General features: G+C 51.3%; 1 protein-coding gene across 3 annotated transcripts in view; it reads right to left on the minus strand.

Annotated features, from left to right (window-relative positions):
- Nucleotides 1–20,075, minus strand: part of RFX2 (regulatory factor X2) — a 92,143-nt gene that overhangs the window by 23,599 nt on the left and 48,469 nt on the right. For 2 of the 3 annotated variants that reach the window (XM_039221338.1, XM_039221337.1), the window contains exons 2-5: nucleotides 15,374–15,486; nucleotides 13,664–13,753; nucleotides 12,089–12,168; nucleotides 10,414–10,675 (exon numbers count right to left, since the gene is read on the minus strand). In XM_039221338.1, the coding sequence (XP_039077269.1) occupies nucleotides 10,414–10,675; nucleotides 12,089–12,168; nucleotides 13,664–13,753; nucleotides 15,374–15,478 (537 nt within the window). In that variant the 5' untranslated portion in view covers nucleotides 15,479–15,486. The remainder of the gene's footprint in view (nucleotides 1–10,413; nucleotides 10,676–12,088; nucleotides 12,169–13,663; nucleotides 13,754–15,373; nucleotides 15,487–20,075) is intronic. The other variant, XM_039221339.1, reaches the window with a different exon arrangement.

The raw sequence follows: 20,075 nt of genomic DNA on the forward strand, positions 1-20,075 counted from the left end.
ACAGAGTGTAGCCAGGAGAGGGGCAGAGAGAGAGGGAGACACAGAATTGGAAGCAGGCTCCAGGCTCTGAGCTGTCAGCACAGAGCCCGACGTGGGGCTGGAACCCACGAACTGTGAAATCACGATCTGAGCCAGAGTCAGATGCCTAACTGACTGAGCCGCCCGGGCGCCCCTGAATCATACACTTTTAAATGGTTAAAAAGAGGAATTTTATGTTATGTGAATTTTACCTTGATTAAAAAAATACAACTGATTAAAAGACTACTATTCTCTTGCAATTTGAATGGAGCTTTTAGCCACATGTATGGTTTTGTGACATCACACACTGGTCACATGGCAGATACTGGCTCAGCGAGTTTATGAATGTTCCAGAAGCTGATGCACTTCACCACACACTACTGAAAATCACATTTGTTATCGTCATTACCAAGCTCATCAGAAAGATGCACACGTGGTTAGCACGCAGCAGCCGGTGCAGGAAAAATTTTAATTTTTTTTTTTGGTTGAAAATGTATTGGCAACCAAATCCGTCGTTTTTAGTTTTTCCCCCCTGGATCCATCTGCCTTGTGCTGTTCCTTTTTCAGAAAAATGCCTGCCAAATCCCCAGGTCTGAGAAATCATCGTTTGTCTGTTAGTCCTTCAAGCACACACAGTGTTTCGTGACGAAAGGGGCTGGTTTGGCTCACAGTCATCCGCCCAGCAGCCCACAGTCTGAGGACAGTCATCATACTTTGGCAGCAGAAGTGCCTTTTGTCACCCAGAATATTAGAAAGGACTGGGATCTAATACAATCACTGTTTACTGCTTTGCCAAGGACCTTAGGGGAACCTTAACAGGAACCTGCAGCACCGAATTCGCTGCTTCTCTTTTCGTTTTCACTGTGAGCACAGGGCAGTGCAGAACAGCGGGGCTCAGTCGGGTAAGCGTCGGACTTCGGCGCAGGTCATGATCTCACAGTTCGTGGGTTCGAGCCCCGTGTCAGGCTCTGTGCTGAACGCTTGCTGGGAGCCTGGAGCCTGTTTTGGATTCTGTGTCTCCTTCTCTCTCTGGCCCTCCCCCTGATCAGGCTGTCTCACTTTGTCTCTCAAAAATAAATAAATGTAAAAAAAAAAAAAAAAAAGAAGAAGAACAGGGTGGCATCTGGGGGGGTCTGAGCAGCCGCCTTGCTCTGTGCCTGCGTTTGTGCCCCGGGGGCTCATCGATGTTGGTTTTGAACAATCAGTGCAAACGTCAGCACAGGGAAAGCAGTGACCGACTGAGGGCTTCGTAGTATTATGAAAACAGTTCTGACCTGCTGGGCCCCTGGGACGGTCTTGGGGACGCCCAGAGGAGGGCCACACATACTCAGGACTGCCTGCTTTTACTGTAGAGCTACGAGTATTGTGGAAAGAACACAAGTGAAGGCACGCTGCAGACCTTCCTGAAGAACCCATAGCTATTAATAGGGTCCAGTCAAGCCCACGGATGCAGAGAATTAGTTGAATGCACAGAGGAACTTCCAGGTGTTCACTGTATTTTGAAATTAAAACGACAGTTGGGGTGTCTGGATGGCTCAGTCCGTTGAGCATCTGAAGCTTGTTTTGGGCTCAGGTCATGATCCGAGAGTTGTGGGCTCCAGGCCGGCATCAGGCTTGGTGCTGAGCTTGGAGGCTGCTTGACATTCTCTCTCTCTCCCTCGCTCTCTGCCCCTCCCCTGTTCGTGCGCTCTCTCCTGATCTCTCTCAAAAATTAGTAAATAAAGTTTTAAAAAATAAAATTAAGACGTCGGGTAAACATCAGAAGGCTGCGATAAAGGAAAGCACCCCCAGCTCCCACAGCACTGGAGCGCAGTGCGCACGCTTGTCCAGCAGAGGGCGCTGAGGCGCCACCTCCCAGCCCGGCGCTGGGGGCGCGACCGCTTCAGAGGAAAAGGAGCATCTGCTCTTGAAGTGTTGAGTCCTCCCCGCACACCTGCCGGCGCGGCTCTCGCTGCACAAGTACAATTGCCTTATTCGGTCCTCTCAATGCCTGGAGAAGTTAGTGTTTAATCTTTCAATATGCTTAAAATAGAAGCTAATTTTATGTTTCACTGGAGTTTAATCTTCAGTAAGGAGGGGCGGAGGATGGACACAGTGGAGCGCCGCCGGCCCCAGGCCCAGGCAGCTTTCCCTAAATCAATTTCCTCCCCTCTTGGTATTGTGCATGTGCTTATGCGTCTATTTCTTGACCCATCAGGAGCTTAATTTTTATTTTTAAAAATTTTAATGTTCATTTATTTTTGAGAGCGAGCGAGCGAGAGAGAGCAGGGGAGGGGCAGAGAGAGACAGACACAGAATCCTAAGCAGGCTCCGGGCTCTGAGCTGTTAGCACAGAGCTTGACATGGGGCTCAAACCTGTGAACCGGAGATCATGACCTGAGCTGAAGTCAGACGCTTAACCGACTGAGGCACCCAGGAGCCCCAACTTAATTTTTCTTTCTGATTCGGTGCAATGCATCACATCCTCCTTTTGATTGGCCCCTTAACATTATCTTTTTCTGCTACGGGAATTGTCAGTAGGATGCCAGGGGGAAAGGACCTATCATGCTTCGGAAAGAGGACAGAAAATACATAAGGATTTGCGAGCAAAGATAAAATAACCTGACGTAACAGCAGGTAGTGGTCAAGTTTTAACAGCCCCCAAGTATATTAAAATAAGCCAATTGTTTAGAAAGTTCTGCTCCTCTCATGTGCAATCCTAGCACATGATTTAAGGACTCTATCCATGCCTCCTGAGGGAGGGTGGGGGTTCATGAGTGGGTGCCCAAGTGGCCATTCCACTTATAACAGAATCATCTCATTAAGAAGACCTGCCTGGATAGGGGTCGCCCCTGACACCGGCAACGGCCGGCGGGTCTGCCAAAGTCTGACGTCAGGACCCCGCCTCCAGGCCCTCGAAGTGGGCGGGGAGGGCAGGAGTGGGGACAGGGCAGAAATGTGTTAGCCCTGCATCCCCAAATGTAGCCCAGTTATGTGACCATGAATGGAGGAGATCAAAGTTTAAATGTTTTATGAGCAATCCTTTCGAATCTTTAAAGAAAATGGAGAGTGGTTTAAAAGAAAGAGACACCACTGGAATTTTGAGGGCAGGGATATAAAGCACAGAATTCTGCCTGCAGGAAGGATAGGGCCCATAGCCAAGGGCCAGGTGGGAACACGAGGAGAATTTGGGGGCTCATCGCCTGGGGAGAGGGGGAGGCTGCCTTGGAGGAAATGGCATTTTGAATCTGTCCATTTTTATTTTGCTCCTTAAACATTTTTTTAAAAATTTATTTCTGAGAGAGAGAGAGACAGCATGAGCATGGGAGGGTCAGAGAGAGAGGGAGACACAGAATCTGAAGCAGGCTCCAGGCTCTGAGCTGTCAGCCCAGAGCCCGATGCGGGGCTCGAACCCACGAACTGTGAGATCATGACCTGAGCCGAAGTCAGACGCTTAACTGACTGAGCCACACAGGTGCCCCATCTCCTTAAACATTTTAAAACTCTGTAAGTAATGTTATACATGCTCTGATTATGACGGAGACGGTCTCTACTCAGGGCCAGGACTGCGGTGGGGCCACAGGGTGCCCAGGGCACAAGCTTAAGGAGCCGCTGGTTCTCAAGATCGTGTCAGGGCAAGGCTGGCACGTGGGGGTGAGTGCCTCCTTGAATTTGGTGCCCTGGGCACCTGGCCTGGCCCACCCCAATCTAGCCCTGCCTCACCTTCCCCCTGGCCCCACCCAACTCCCCCACGAGGGAGGAGAAGCCTTTACTAATAGCCTGGTGTGGGTCTTTTCAGGTGCATTTTATCGGATTCACTTTTCATTTAATGACTCTTTTTCTCAGTGGGGGTTGTGTTAGGTATTCAGTTCTGCTTACCTGCGTTCATCACTTAATCTTTTGTGATTACCTTTCTAAGCCAGTTCTTATGCATCAAAGGCTGGCAAGCTTTTTCTATAAAGGGCCAGAGAGTGACTATTTTGGGTTTTGTGGGCCAGCCCTGTCCGCAACTACTCAACTCTGTCCTGGAAGTTGGAATGCAGTCACAGACAAGTGAAGGGATGGGTGTGGCTGTGTGCCAATAAAACTTTATTGAGGAAACCCGGCAGCTGGCTGGATTTGGCTGCGGGGCTGTGGTCTGCTGCTCCATCCACCCCATAATTCTACCAAGAATTACACATTATGGATGTTTTAGACCTTACTGTTAAACTGTTTTTATGAACGATATGGGTATAGAGGTGATGGTGGCGTGGTATTGTGAGTGTACTAAGTGCCACTGAATTCCATATTCTAAATGGTTAATCTCATGTGATAAAAATTTTACCTTAACAAAACATTAAAAAATAAAAATAAAAAAGATAGGGACACCTGGATGGCTTAGTCGATTAAGCATACCACTCTTGATTTCTGCTCAGGTCGTGATCTCATGGTTTGTGTGTTTGAGCCCCATTTGGGATTCTCTCTCTCCCTCCCTCTCTCTGCCCCTTCCCTGCTGGCGCTCTCCTTCTCACTCTCTCTCAAAAACAAATGAACTTTAGGGGCGCCTGGTTGGTTAGGTCGGTTGAGTGACCGACTTCCGCTCGGATCATGATCTCATGGTTCGTGGGTTCCAGCCCCGCGTCGGGCTCTGTGCTGACAGCTCAGAGCCTGGAGCTGCTTCCGATTCTGTGTCTCCCTCTCTCTCTGCCCCTCCCCTGCTCATGTGCTTGATCTCTCTCTCAAAAATAAACATTATAAAAAAACTTAAAAAAATTTAAACTTTTCATTTGGAAATAATCCCAGACGTACAGAAATATTGTAAAACGAGTGCCAACATTCCCACAGACCTTTCCTGAAATGTCAGTGTCTCACGTGACCTGGGCACAAGGACCAAGACCCAGAAGTCAAGCCCCACTCACCGCACTCAGCCAGTCGAAAGAGCTCACTAGAATGGGACGGTGACTGCACTCGTGTCCTTCTCTGGACCGGGATCCAGTCCAGAGTCACATGCTGTGGTCATTCTGCATATACAGCCATGAGAGAAAATACCGGAAAAATGAGAAATGGGTGGGCAGTGGAAGAGGGTTTCAGATCAGCGACCCACTTGTCCACAGTCGCCCTTGACATTCCAAGTGGGTTTGTGTCACTCTGCACAGGAACAGCGGGTTCTCTGGTAAATTAATTGAGGCTTTTCAGAATAAGCACAGACGAATGCTTTCTAGGCTGACATTCACAGTGTCTACTTTTGTCACTGGAGGCAGACCAGAGACGACAACTTCAGATCCGCCTCAAAGCGGAGCTCCTGAGCAAATGCACAGACTGCTCGCGCCTTTACGAGGAAACGCGCAAAACCAGACTCAGAAGTGATGTCCTTGAATGTTTGTCTAAACCCACAGAAGACACAGCACCAGGCGTGAACCGTGATGTCAGCCGGGAGCTTCAGTTAATAATAACACTGTGTCAAGATGGGCTCGCCAAGGGTAACAAATGTACCAAACTTACCCGAAATGCTACTAAGGGAAACTGTGTGTGGAGGTGGGGGTGGGGCTAACAGATTCTTGTACTTCCCGCTCCATTTTTCTATAAGCCTAAGACTGCCCTTAAAAAAAAAAAAAAAAAAAAAAAAGAGTCAGGTGCCTGGGGGGCTCAGTTGGTTAAGCATCAGACTTCCGCTCAGGTCATGATCTCGCGGTTCGTGGGTTTGAGCCCCGCGTCAGGCTCTGTGCTGACAGCTCAGAGCCTGGAGCTGCTTCCGATTCTATGTCAGTCTCTCTCTCTATCCTTCCCCTGCTCGTGCTCTGTCTCTGTCTCTCTCTCAAAAAAAGATAAATAAGTAAAAATAAACATAAAAAATTTTTAAGTTTTTTAATATTTATTTATTTTTGAGAAAGAAAGACAAAGCATAAGTGGGGGAGGGTCAGAGAGAGAGGGAGACACAGGCTCCAAGCTCTGGGCTGTCAGCACAGAGCCTGATGTGGGGGTCGAACCCACGAACAGTGAGATCCCGACCCGAGCCGAAGTCAGACGCTCAACCAACTGAGCCACCCAGGCGCCCCTAAAACATTAAAAAAAATTTTTAAAAAGGAGTCTATTAAAGAAAAAAAAGTGATAAATATTTTTTTAGTCAGAGGAAAAAGTGGATGCGCTCTCAGCTAAATCCCTTTATCAAACAATGTGCACTTGCTCCCAAAGCTTTTGGTCTGGCAGTTGGACAAAAGCTCTGATGTGCAGATGATGAGGATGAGGAAGCTTCTAGCAAACGCTTGCTACGTGTGTGAGGTCGTCGTGCGGCAAGGTATTCCGCATCTTCACTGGCGCCTGTAGAGAAGACGTCTTGGTGGTTGATGACCCTCCGGGAGCTGTCAACTGTGTGGGTGGCACACCAGCCCTGTGGGCCACTTGGAAGGGTCGCCATGATGCCGGGAGGCCAGGCTACGCCCCGGGAGCCATGGGCGCGCCGCTCGCTGATCCGCCGGGCCTCAGTCAGCACGCATGAGCTGGAGGGAAGACACGGGTTCGGCTTCTCTGAACCACGTGCTGGTGGTCGGGGCTGGGAGGCGCCTGGGCGTTGACAGCGGGGTGGAGTATCCAATAGTGCCAGTAAAGGAACTGCTGTGATTTCCAGTGGCATCTCTGGGGTGTGCCTTGTAGAGCTTGAATCTGTTAGTCCAGCACCCTAAACATTGCCATTTCTCATGTTGGAAACGAGATCTCAGGACTTTTGAAGACGACTCAGAGTGTCCCAAGGGGCTGGGCTGCTGACACTCCGGTTTCTCACACTCTACGCTCGAGGGTTTCCTTCTGACGGCAGAGAAGGAGGTCCACGGCGCAGTCTTAGGTGTATGTGAAATTGCAGCAGGCGCCACAAAGCTGACGCGGCTCTTTCAGGGGCAGAATGCAGCCTGAGCTCACCTACCATGTTCTCCAAGGTGACGTCACTTCTCACCCTTCGGGCTTCAGTGCAGCATGTGCGGGAAGACCTGGAGTGGCAATCCCCAGCCGGGCCGCCAGGGCACACACCATCCGACCTCTGATGATCTGAGTACTCAGAGCTGCCACTATCTCTGAGCTATGACTCTGATCTCCTGGAAGCTAAGAGTTCACAAAGACGCCACTCAGATGGGGTCAAGTGGGACCTGACCACTGGGTTGGCTTGTCCTTCATTAGGCCAGACCTAGGCCCCCATGAAATACTGCAATGGCAGGGTCCCCCATGACAGAAGTGCTGTATTTTTATTATTGTAAAGATTGGCTGGACCATTTGTCTTCTTCAGTCCCCATAGTGTGGCCCATGGGGGCCACCCGTTTGCACAGCCTGGCTGCCCGCAGCCTGAGAGCCCTGCGGGTGGAGGGGCCTCCGAGGGCAGCTGTTCGGGGGTGTGGGGGTAGGGTCTCTACTGTGTGCAGCCCGAGAGCCCCCAGCCTCCCCTTGACATGACCCAAAGGGCAAACCCTGGGCTGAAATGGCCAGGGCAAGGCTCTCAGGGCAGAACCTCTGTCCCGTGTGGTTAATGAAAGTGCAGTACTAAAAGGTTTCATCAAAAACTCACCATTTGGGCAACTCACTTGTCAGTTTTATAGGATCTGATGAAATAATCGAGACTCAAGAAAATCCACCACAGAAAATCTGAAATCTCTTCTCAAGGCATGCAGGGCTCCATGCTCTGTTTTTGGAATTAACTCAAAGTCCCCAAACTCCAATGGACAAAGCTGGCAGGTGCCAAGGGCCGGACGCAGAGCCTCAATTTAATTCTGTGGCTCCTGGAAAGCCCGGCACACCCTGCTGCAGATGTGTGAGATGTTCCCTTGCCAAAACAGGTTGATAAACGACCAGGCGGGCAGGGTCAGGAACCAAATCGTCTTCTGGGATGATCACTCCCTGGGGCTTGCATGGGGAGGGGTGTCAAAACAGCCCATTCATGGATTCCCAACTGGATTAAAGACATGATTCTTCTGAAGCCACCGGATGATGAACCACAGTGGCCGGGTGGCCTGGGGTCTGCGCAGCACACAGATGTGCAACAGGACAGTGCGGCCCATACAGGACGCCATGGTTGCTCAGTAAGTCTGTGACCGGCGACCCTAGCATGTGCTGCTAGTATGTACTGATGCAATTTGCTGACGTCCAGCCTGTCATGTTTGTGACAGTTAATGTGGTCCGTGAGGAATGCGTTCTTGTCAATATCAGCTCCAAACTCACGTCCCTGCAGCCAGTCCTCCAAGGGAGAACATGTGTGGTTGCAAGTGGCCGCCCAGGCCCTGCTGGGCTGACGGGGCTGAGTGAGGCGAGGTGTAAGCTGGTGAACCAGGAGCACTCAAGCACTATGGGCCTGTAGGGAACAAGTGACTTCTCTCCCTGTCCACAGAGCCGGGTTCCGGGGAGCACTCTGGACACGGACTCAGGAGGGGGTGCTCTCTGATGTCCGTGACCCCAAAGGATATCAGGGCCAAAAGGACAGGGATGAGGCAAGAACGTCACTTTCTATTTTGGGAGGTTAGCCCCACACCAAAAGAGGAAGTTATTTTCTAATTGACAATCAGCCAACGTAATCTGTCACAGGAAGAGTCTACAGAAGAAGAAACTCACGGTCCTATCAATGAAGAAAAAGCACTGGACAAAAGTAATATTCATTTATGATAAAGACTTGCAGAAAACTAGGGATGGAGGGGAATTTCCCCAACCTGAAAAAGGGCATCTGTGAAAACCCAGAGCCAACATCACACTTCGCAGTCAAAGACTGAAGATTTCCCCCCTAAGACTGGGGACAAAGCAAGGATGTCCACTCTTGCCACTCGTGTTCAACATTGTACTGGAAGTCTTAGCTAGTGCAAAAAGACAAGGAAAAGGAGTACAAGTCATCAGATGGGAAAGGGAGAAACAAAACTGTTCCCATTTGCAGACAACAAAAAAACGCTTGCAGCTCTTACAAGTGAGTTCAGGGAGGCTGCAGGATGCAAGGCCAACAGTTGGAAACTGAAATTAAAAATCAATACCATTTATAATAACTTCAAAAACATACACTATTTAGGCATAAATCTAACAAAATATGTACAGAATTTGTATGCTAAAAATTACAAAATGCTGATGTAAGAAATCAAAGAAGATCTAAATAAATGGAAAAAACATACTATGTTCATAGATGGGAAGACCCAACACAGTAAAGCCGTCAAGTCTCCCCAACTTGATCTACAATAAAAATCTCACTCTGAATTTTTTGTAGATATAGACAGACTGACCTAAAATTTATTTAGAAAATTCTAAATTTATGTAAACAGCCAACATAATAGTGAAGTGGGAGGAAATACTCAACCCAATCTGGAATGAAAAGACACTCTAAAGACTGGGAGAACATATTTGCAAATCACATCTCTGACAGGGGACTTGTATCCAGGACATATAAAAAACTCTCAACACTCAACAGTAAGAAAACAAACAACCCAGCTAAAAAATAGGCAAATGACATGAACTGCTAGGTCACCAAAGAGCATATAACGAAAGGCAAACAATCACACAAAAAGCTGCTTACCATCATTAGCGATTGAGAAAATGCAAATCACAACCACAGTGAGATACCACTACACACCTTATGAGAACGTCGAAAATGAAAAATGGTCGACAATACCAAGTGCTGGTGACGAGGTGGAGCACGGGGACTCATACGTCACGGCGGGGAGGGGGACGCAAAATGGTACAACCACTTGGGAAAACTGTTGTGGTTTCCGATCACATTAAACATACACTTACCGTGTGAACCAGCAATCTTGCTTGTAAGTATTTACCCAGAGAAAGGAAACGTATGTCCAGACAAGAACCTGTACATAAGTACTTACAGAGGCGTTATTCATAATCACCCCAAACTGGAAACTGCCCAAATGACCCCCAAATGGTGAATGGACAGGTGAGCTGTGGTATAATGGAATCCTTCCCAGTAGCAAAGAAGTGGCAAGTTCGGATTCATGTGATAATGTGAATGGGTCTCGAAGGCACCACTCTGAGTGCCCAAAAAGGTCAGTTTTACTTTGTGTTAATTTTCCAAATGAAGTAAAATAAAAGCAAGCATGGGAAATAGACTTTGAGAGCAGACACGTTTGTAAAGCAGGTTGGGAGAGTCTGGGGCAGGACTGTGGCAGCAACAAGGGGGTGCAGTTCCCAAGGGAGCTGCTCTGCCGGTCAGTCCGGCGGTCACAGGGGTGGCGGTCACACCTGCACGGCGCTGCTGGACCCGGATGCAAGTTCCACAGCCGCCTAGGAGGGGCCTTTTGCCCTCTCTGTTCACCACGGGGCACCCCGTTCCAAGGGGTGGAGACTTGCCTCGGATCGCACGCCCTTAGGGCAGCAGGGCTCCCGCGCCCCAGGCTGCCTTCCACGCACCATCCCCGCTGCTGAGGAGACTCTATTCGGGGTGTGCCCTGCTGCCCCCGAGAGCCTCGTACATACCGTAGCCGGCGATGACCGGGAAGTGTGGGCCAGGGAGTGTCTGGTGCTGTCCATCCCCCCGTGGATGAGATAGGCTCCCGCGCTGGAGACCATGGGGCTCCCCCCGACATCCATGGGGAGGCCCACCATGCTGTGGGAGGGGACCGCTGGCGGGGAGGAGCCGGCCACGGTCACCTGGGCGCCGCCCGGGGCCTCGAAGTAGGAGGCCGTGCTGCTCGCGGCGTACATCTGAGGCTCGGGGTTGTAGGCGTAGGCCGTCCGTCTGTCAGGGAGAGAGGAGGTGCCTCCTGAGCCTCGCGGGAGCCCGGGAGGACTTCACGTTAAGGCGGAGCCCCAGGACACCGAGCACGCGGGGTAATTCGGACGGGAAGGATCAGGACAGAGCGAAGTTCAAAGCGATCAGTTCTGAAAATATTAAGGTTCACGGGATGACTCCTCGAAAACGATGGCTGAAAAATCCTAAGTGTATAAAGAGGTTGCGGGAGGGGCTCCTTTGCGGAGAGGGACCAATTCTGTATTTTACTGTGGTTACTTGAAATCTACACGTGGCATAAAATGGCCTACACCCGTGCGCATGCGTGGAGGCCGGTAAATGCAACCGCGGCCGCGAGCTAGCTGACGGTATTTCCCGAAGTTAATCTCTTGGCATCGTGCTACAGTCCCGGAAGATGTCCCCCCACCCCCACCCCCGGGTGGGGGGAGGCCAGGTCCTAATTCTGCAACTTCTTTAGAGCCTATGATTCTTTCAAAACAAAAAGGTTTGCAAAATGAAATTGCACACTTAAAAGAATTTCTAAGCGATACCAAGGCTTTGCCTGATGTTCCTTTACCATCTGGATTAAATGATTAACATGAGGCTGGAGGCCCACATTTTTAAGGTCTGATTGCCCGTGTAGAGCTGACCCCAGTTAGAGACTAAGCTTAGTGATGTGTCGTGAGCTGCCGACCCCCGCCACGTGGGGCAGCAAGGCCCCGCTGCCTGCCTCCCAGAAATGTGCCCTCCAGTCTCTCCCCGACCGGCCCCGCCCCAACCCTGGGCAACAACTTATCTAACTGCAGCACAGGGTCAAGCCCAGGAACACTGGGGGACCTACAGAAACTTACACAGCTCCAGCCATCACAACCGCCAGCCCTCAGGCCCGACACCTAGACTTCTGAAACGGGGTGATGGAAAGTAAATGGGCAAATTTGTGTTTTAAGCACATTTCATGAGAAATGTGTCATTTTCTGCCCTAAGCGCCACTTAGTTGGAAGGCAGAACATTCTAGAAGTCCTTGACAAATGGAAAATCACGTTTTATCACCACCATACAGAGCCAGAGGTGAACGCAGGCAAGGATGAGAAGGCGGAGATAAAAACGGTTTCTGGATCGTGAAGACTGGATCTCTAGACTTAAAAGCTGGATTAGGGTTTTGTTTCATTTCAGTTTTGTTGAAAGCCTGCCTTTTGTGGCAGTAAAAACTACGAAGGCCTGTGATTTCTGAAATCTCCACTGGGCTCTGATGCCCTCGGACTGTCCTAACCGTTCCGACATCACCCAAAGGAGGAGGAGGAGAAGCTGGCGCATGCAGGCCCCAAATGGAAAAAGGTGGGGTGGTCATGAGAGAAGGTTCCAGACACAGCCCACGCTTCTCCTCCAGGCAGGCCCTTCCCAGGGGAGAGGAAACCCACGTACAAGGCTCCATTGGTGTAGACCGTGTCTCCGCCTTCCACGTACTGCACCTGCGGGGGGTACACGTGCTGCACGGGCTGGACCTGGAACATGAACAGCGATACCTCGTGTCACACACAGCAGTCCCCTTGCCGTTCAGCCTGGCTGTGTCTCCTGTGGCCCTTTGTGAACATTTACTCCTACGCTTCCAATTTGGGGCCTCAGACACCCCTCACCCCACCTCTCCTTGGCAGGAGAGACATGCCTGGCATGGGGGACGGAGAGGGGGCCCTGGGCAGCCTCATCTGTGACAACGGCAGGTCTCACCTCCGCGGGCAGGGACGCTGGCCCTGGTGGCGGAGACCCAGAGCGCTGTGTGCACAGACCCTGGAAACCTCTCCACAGAGGGAACCTTAGCAGGTGCCTAATCCAGCCTACTTTTGGGGTGAGAAAATCAGGGGCTGGGTGTTACCGTGACCTCTGAGCCTTCGTCTGGGGCGGCAGAACGGGACTGGTTCCCACCTCCCAGGACAAGCCAGTGTGGTGCTGGAGTTAAAGAGCACGAGAAGGTTCCAGGGATTAACAGGCTGGGCGGGCCAGGCCTCAGGGGACTGGGTGAAACACAGAAGTCACTCTGCAAGTCCAAGTTGCTCAGGGAGAAAGACTGGAGCAGGCCCAGCCCCACAGACAGGAAGCTTCTGGAATCATGACACTGGTCCTGGTCTCCAGTCCCTCAAGGAGCTGAGACCCAGCCACTGGTTCCCTGCCGGGCCCGCTGGAAGCCCCCGCTTCTCTCCCATGACCCCAAAAACCTGCCCCGTCGTCACCGACGCAGCAGCTGGACAAATGCCTCTAAACACAGCAGCTTAGATTCAAGTCGGAGCCCAGTGGGGAGAGAGGTGTGCTCTCTGGTGTCAGCGGTCACAAAATCACGCTCATGGTTCCTTTCAGGCAGGAACGTGCACTAATTTTAATTCCGGATATTACAGGGCACAGGTCAGCCAACTCCAGCCAGATCCATAAATCAAGTTTCACTGCGACACAGCCACACCCCTAGGGCTCACGGACAGCTGCTTTCGTGGGACAGTAGGCCAAAAAATGTGCTATCTGGCCTTTTCCAGAAGAGCTCTGCCCTCCGCCACCGCGGGTCACGCTGGCCGTGCATGGCTGGTGGGCCCGGGCCTTGAGGCTAATTTGCCAGGTAACCTCATTTCACAAGAAGTGGTTCCGGCGTCGTGCACTTGACTGAGGACACGAAAATTGCCTCCCTAGGAGGTTGCATGTTCCTCCAAGCCCGAAACTTGGCTCTCTGTCTGCGCGTCTACCTCAGCACCCCAGCGCTCTGTTGGGGTGCTGGAGTGCACCCCAAATGCTGCGTTTCTGAATGAATGATAGATCATCAGCTTTCTTGGCTTGTTGCAAGCTATCTGCAGGAAAACATTTTTTTTTTTTTTTAACATAGCTTCCAAAAGAACCTTCTGGTACAGAGCTGAAGTTATCAGACAAAGAAAGAGCAGCAGCAGAAAAGGGTGCACCGTCCAGAGAGCGCCCCAGACCACTATGTGCTACCGTGTCCCGTGTTCCCTGTGCTGAGGTTACCTGCTGTGGCACCTGCTGGACCCTGGGGAGGGAGATTGGCTGCATCTGGGCCCCTTTGGGAGCCGAGCCCGCTGTCTGGACCAACACTCTCTAAAAGGGAAGGAGAAAAGGACATTTAGACTTGTCAGAGGTTAGTCCTTAAGGCAAATACAGGTTATAACCAGAGCTACCGCCACCTCTTCCACCATCACCTTGCGGAAACGTGAGAGTGACAGGAGAGGGGCGCGCATGCGCACACACGCACACTCATTCACCCGCGGGCGCGCGCGCGCCTCCACCTGCGCCCAGCAGCTCCCTCTCCCTGGGGTCTGTCTGCAGGCGGCGTGGGCTGTGCTTGACAGCAGTCTGAGAGGCTGGGTGACAGGAAGAACCCTGCAGACAGCCGTCCACACCACCTTCCCGTCCGTGGCACCGCAGGGCTGGCGGCCGCACGTGCCGCCGCGGTGGGAAGTTGTGCTGGACGGGGCGGGCCGGAAGGCGGAGGGTGAGGGGCACGTGGCGGAGGCTCAGGCAGCAGGAGTTCCTCTCTCTGGCAAGGAGAGAGGCACCCACTGTTGACGGGAGGCAGGGCGGCCCGCGAGCGTGAGCGCTTGAAACTTTCCAGAGAGGGAGCCCCCCAACTCAGAGGCAGGGAGTCTGCGTGGGGAGCAGACAGTGCACCTTGCGGCGGGGGGTGGGGGGGGTGGGGCGGGGGAGGGCGCGTAGGTAGCTGCGGGGACTGGATGCGTCGCTGGCAAGGACGAGGCCCTGGAACTTGGGAGGGACGTGGTGGCCAGGGCGGGACCCTGGAGGCGGGGCCCGTGGCTGCTACAGACAAAGGCGGGCGCCCGGGCCGGAGTCTGCGGCGCAGGGCTGCTGTGTCAGGCTCAAGCGGGCAGGGAAACGGACCAATTAGGCGACAAGTGAATCTGATGACACCCCCTTGGTGCCCCGAGGCGGGCTGCCAAGGCTCACACTGGGGTTGCCTGTTTGCAAGAAATGAAAACTAAAAATGTCTGATTGTCCTTTCTGAGTGAATGAACTGCTTTAATGTCTGCCCTTTAGTTTTTGCCCCATGATGGGGCCTTTCTACCTTCGTCAATTCTGTCACACTTCTGACTTGTGGATTCGTACTCGTAGGTAGGTGTCACATGGCCACAGCGGGCCTCCGGGCTTGCCTCCGGGTTTCCGGTCTCTTCCGTGGCCTTCAGCTTGGCGTGGCCTTACATCACTGACTTTATGTTTAGGTCTACGATGTGTTTCCATCCATGGTAGAAATCCAGAAGGCAAGAGCCTTAACGTGGAAGTTTTCTCCTCGCACATTTTAAAGAATACATCCATTCGAATGTGAGAATTTTAACCGATCTTTTGCCTTATCCATAAGGCCTCCCCGTTTAAAAGGGGCATTTCCAAGGTACAAGGAAACGTCCATTAAAAGCTAGGAATAGACCAAGCTGGGTTTCTTTTTGAGTTTGTATCGTTGAGTCCTTGGTGGGGCCTTTTCAACAACTAGCAAAAAAGCCAGCGTGATGTGGAGGGGCAGAGGGGACAGAACGAAGGCGTGGCTATTTTAACAGGAGCAGCCTTGGATAATGTCAGTTCAGGAAAATACAGATGCCTCTCTCTGCTGCCTCAAGTGTTTGCCAAAACCTAAGCAGATGCGTCCCCCCGGCCACACTGGCTTTCCCGGAACAGCCCAAGCCCCGAGCGGTGGGCGGGCTGGTCTGTTACCTGCGGGGAGGCTGGCACAGGCTGGGCCACAGGGGCCTGGGCTCCCGCCGATGGACACAGAGCCACAGAAGCCGGCGAGTCGGATCCACCCTTTGAATTCTGCATGCTCAGTTCTAAAGAAAGGCGGAGAGAGGTTGAGTGGGGCAGGGCTGCAACCACGGAGGCCTGAGTGTAACTACCCACAGTCTTCAGAATTCACGTGCAAGTTGGCTGGCCACACTGGGGAAGGAAGAAAGGGAAACCAGAGGCACAAATGCTCACAGAAAGGGCGGCGGGGGTGGGGAGGGGATGGCAGGAAGCATTTTTTCCCAACAGAAAACCAAAAGTTAGCCCTGCAGACCGTCTTCTCCAGGGCTCATACAAGTGTTTACTCATCCATCCAGCAAATCACAAGCTCTTGATGGATGCTTGCCAGATGGGGCGGCTACTGTACCCCAAACTGCAAGTGCGTTCTCTTAGGCTAAGTTTTCTCCCCCTCGGCACCTGGGGACACTGGGGCCGGATCGTCCTTCACACGACCTAGGCATCCCTGACCTCCACTCATTACATGCCAGGAGCGCCCTCTCCCCACCCCGCCCTGCCCAAAATATCTTCAGACATTGTCCAAGGGAGGAAAAAGACGATACCCAGTGGGAGGAAAGAAGTGTTTTCTCTTGGGCTCGCTAGAAGTCCTGCCTTCTGTTCCTGGAGATCCTCGCCCACGAGAAGAGCATAAAAGTGTATTTCTTTGCAGCCCAGATGCATACATCTTTCAAGTAGGTAGTTTAAAAATTCCACACAAAGGGGCGCCTGGGTGGCTCAGTGGGTTAAGTGCCCGACTTTGGCTCAGGTCATGATCTCGAGGTTCGTGAGTTGGAGCCCCACATCGGGCTCTGTGCTGATGGCTCAGAGCCTGGAGCCTGCTTTGGATTCTGTCTCCTCTCTCTGCCTCTCCCCCACTTGTACTCGGTCTCTCTCTCTCTCAAAATTAAATAAAACATTACAAAATTCAAAAAAATTCCATACAAAACGACTCAATTAAAACCAGAACAAAGTGGCAGATGACACACAAAAGAAATCATTCCACGAACATGCTCAAGGTCAGATGGTCTTCACTTTTTAAGAACCAGCTGCCTTCGGCACCTGAGAAGCTGGTAAGTATGCAAACTGCGGAGAGGAGGTGCTTTGTGGGCCGGCTCACCCCTGTCCTGAGCACGTCCCCACAGCTCCCGGTGGGGGGTATCTCCCCACTTCTGCCTCATGAGGGGGCTGGAGCAGCAGGGTGCACAGCATGGTGCCCAGGACGCACCTGCCAGAACTTTCCATACACTTCTATCACCACGAGGGCTCCCAACTCTGAGAACGAGTGAAGAATTTGTTGAAAAAGTCTTTTTTTTTTAATACATAGAAAAACTGTTAACAGATTAGTAGAATTTGCCTAAAGAAAGAGGGTAAGCAGCCTGTGTTTTAAAGCTGTTGAATGTTGGTCTGACCCCACCTTTGTTGATGAGGAATATTGTATGACATGGCCCATCCCCCTCCCAAAGTCGTTGGAACCACGAGAGTCACTGGATGGATCAGCGTTATCTGTGGCCTATGCCTGTGGTGTTTTCTTGTTTCCCTGACTCAGTCCTTACCACTAGATGTCCCCAGAGCCACGTGGTGAGTGGCACCCCCTACTTTCTTTTCCTCTTCCAGAGGAGGAGATGTGAGAATTTCCAACGTGTACTTCCTGGGTCTCCAACTCTCTGCCTTCCTGACAGAACTGACCTTCGGAATTATTCTGTGGAAAGTTGCATACTTGAGGTCTTATTTACAGTTTTCTCCAAAGTCTGAATCAGTCATCTGCACGCCACACACCCCTTCGTTCCACTCTGAAGCCAGGAAGTGGGTAGCTTCAGTGGTCGGAGCAGGAAGTCATTGGACCTGGGCTCTCGGTGGGAAGAACCCACTAGCGACAAAGTGAGAAAGCGGAGTCACAGGCCAGCTCCCTGTTCACGGGCAGGAGGTCTAAGTCGTATGAAAACCCAGGGAGTCCGTGAGAAGGTGAGGTCAGCCGCGAGCCCATGCTAGGCTCCCTGTGGCCAGAACACAGCCTCCAGAATGCAAGTCACTCAGTACCACGCCAAGCTGTCATACCAATGTGTTTGCTGGTTTAACGCGCTATTTACCATGTGCTGTTTGTCATACTGCTTAGCGTATGGTGTTTACGCCAAGGGTCACCAAACTTTTTCTGCAAAGGACCAGAGACTTTTGGGCACAGTTTTTCCTGTTCCAGCTTCTAGGAACTTCTTTGCAGTCTTGACACAGGAGCGGCCATTGCTAACACACACACGAGTGATCCTGGCTGTGTACTAGGAAGACTTCATTTACGAATAAAAGGCCGTTACAGAATGGCCTGTAAACTATAGTTGCTGGTCCTTGGCTCGTATCATTTAGGTTTGAGGAAGTGATGTGCTTTTGGAAGGTGGGTAGAAAAATTACACTGTCTGGATTCAGAGCCTTGAGGCCCTGGGCCCTGGAACCAGTGCAAAGGTCCTGTGGCCACAGCTCATCAACATGACAGAACTAGAGGGGCCATAGGAAATGACCCAACTTGTTAGGAGGATGAAGCTGCCAGCATTTAAAGACGGATGGCAATATTATCTGGTCTGAAATGACAATGGAGCTCCAGAAGTTTATAAAGTCACAAATAAAATCACCAAGGCCTGGAATCTCAGAAGCCAGGTACAGCCCTTAAAACTTAAGACAAGGACAGGAGCCTGGGTGGCTCAGTCGGTGGAGTGTCTGACTCCAGCTCAGGTCATGATCTCGCAGTCATGAGTTTGGGCCCCACATCTGGCTCTGTGCTGACAGCTCAGAGCCTGGAGCTACTTCAGATTCTGTGTCTCACTCTCTCTCTGTGCCTCCCAGCTCATGCTCTGTCTCTCAAAAATAAATAAACATTAAAAAAAGAGAGAGAGGGGAGTTTGGGCATAAGGGACAGATTGTAGTGGGTTGGATAGTGACTCCACTCAGGACCTCTGAATGTGACCTTATATGGAAACAGTGTCTGCGACATAATCAAGGTAAGGATCAAGATGAGGTCATGCTGGGGGCGCCTGGGTGGCTTAGTCGGTTAAGCGTCCGACTTTCGCTTAGGTCATGATCTCGCAGTTTGTGGATTCGAGCCCCGCGTTGGGCTCTGTGCTTACTGCCAGCTCAGAGCCTGGAGCCTATTTCAGAGTCTGTATCTCCCCTGCTCACGCTGTCTCTCTCTCTCTCTCTCCTAGAAATAAATAAAAATATTAAAAAAAAAAAAAAAGATGAGGTCATGCTGGATGAGGGTGGGTCCGAAATCCAAGGACAGGCTCTTATAATGGACAGAATATGTCACACAGGGAGGAAGGCCACGTGGTGATGGAGGTGGAGATGGAGGGATGCGGCCACAAGCCTAGGAAGCCAAGGATGGCCGGGGCCACCAGAGACCAGAGGAGGCAGGAAGGGTCCTCTCTGAGGGAGCACAGCCCCCCGGCACCTTCTGGTCTCCAGGACTCAGAAACAATAAATCTCCGGTGTTTCAAGCCCCCCAGTCTGCGGTACTTAGCACGGCAGCCCCGGGAGACTCATGCAAGGGTCCGCACGATGACAAGGAGCACAGCTGGGACAAAAGCCTCTGAGGAACGGCTTCTGTGCAGGTCGGCGGTGCCACGCACAACTCAGGGAATGAAGACCTTAGTGCCTCCTTACTATTATAGCCCATACTGAACTGCACAAAATTATATATAGGGAGCACCTACATAAAGTTTCAGAACATTTGCAATCTACCTGGTTGTTTTATATTATAATTTTTTAAATGTTCATTCATATTTTGAGAGAGAGATGGAGACAGAGCATGAGTGGGGGAGGGGTAGAGAGAGAGGGAGACACAGAATCTGAAGCAGGCTGCAGGCTCTGAGCTGTCAGCACAGAGCCCGACATGGGGCTTGAACCCACAAACCATGAGATCATGACCTGAGCTGAAGTTGGACGCTTAACTGACTGAGCCACCCAGGCGCCCCCACAATCTGCCTGGTTGCTTTGAGGATGAGTAGCCTATTCTGGGAAATGTAATGACCTTTGGGGACTGACCGTTCTACTCCCTGTGAACACATCCCTTCATGTTAGTGTTAGACAGACAGACAGACTGACAGACACCATGTGGGTCAGCCTGGCTGCTCCAATATAGTGACACACAATATGCCTGTTTGCAGATGGCATGAGACCCTCCCTTCCCAGTCTAAGATAGCCAAGGTCGTATATTGCATATAAGCTGATCCACTTTCCTGAACTTTTTAAAAAATTCAGGTCCATTATTCAAGGGCTCTCAACGTGTCAAAGTTAAAGTTTTTTAAAAAATATTTTCAAAAAGGCATGCGACAGTGCTGGCTTTCAGCAATGGTGCAGCAGATTTAGTTAGACTGAGCCTCCTGCAGAAAACAATTACAAAATCTGGGCAGAATATTAAAACATACAATGCACACAACACACACACACACACACACACACTCTCTATAAAGGCACTGGGAGGGGGGTGACCAAAGCAAGCAGACACTGCTGGGGAGCCCATCCTTGAAAGACCTCTGCCACAGTCAGACTCATGATTCTGGAGTTTTGCCGGGGGCACGCCCCAGTCCATGAATGTTTGGTGGCAGAAAGCAGCTGTCTGGTTGTCTGGAAGTGTCAGAGGAGAGAGTTCAGAATG

The sequence above is a fragment of the Hyaena hyaena genome, unplaced genomic scaffold (assembly GCF_003009895.1).
Source record: "Hyaena hyaena isolate Hyena2069 unplaced genomic scaffold, ASM300989v1 scaffold_988, whole genome shotgun sequence".
NCBI lineage: Eukaryota > Metazoa > Chordata > Mammalia > Carnivora > Hyaenidae > Hyaena > Hyaena hyaena.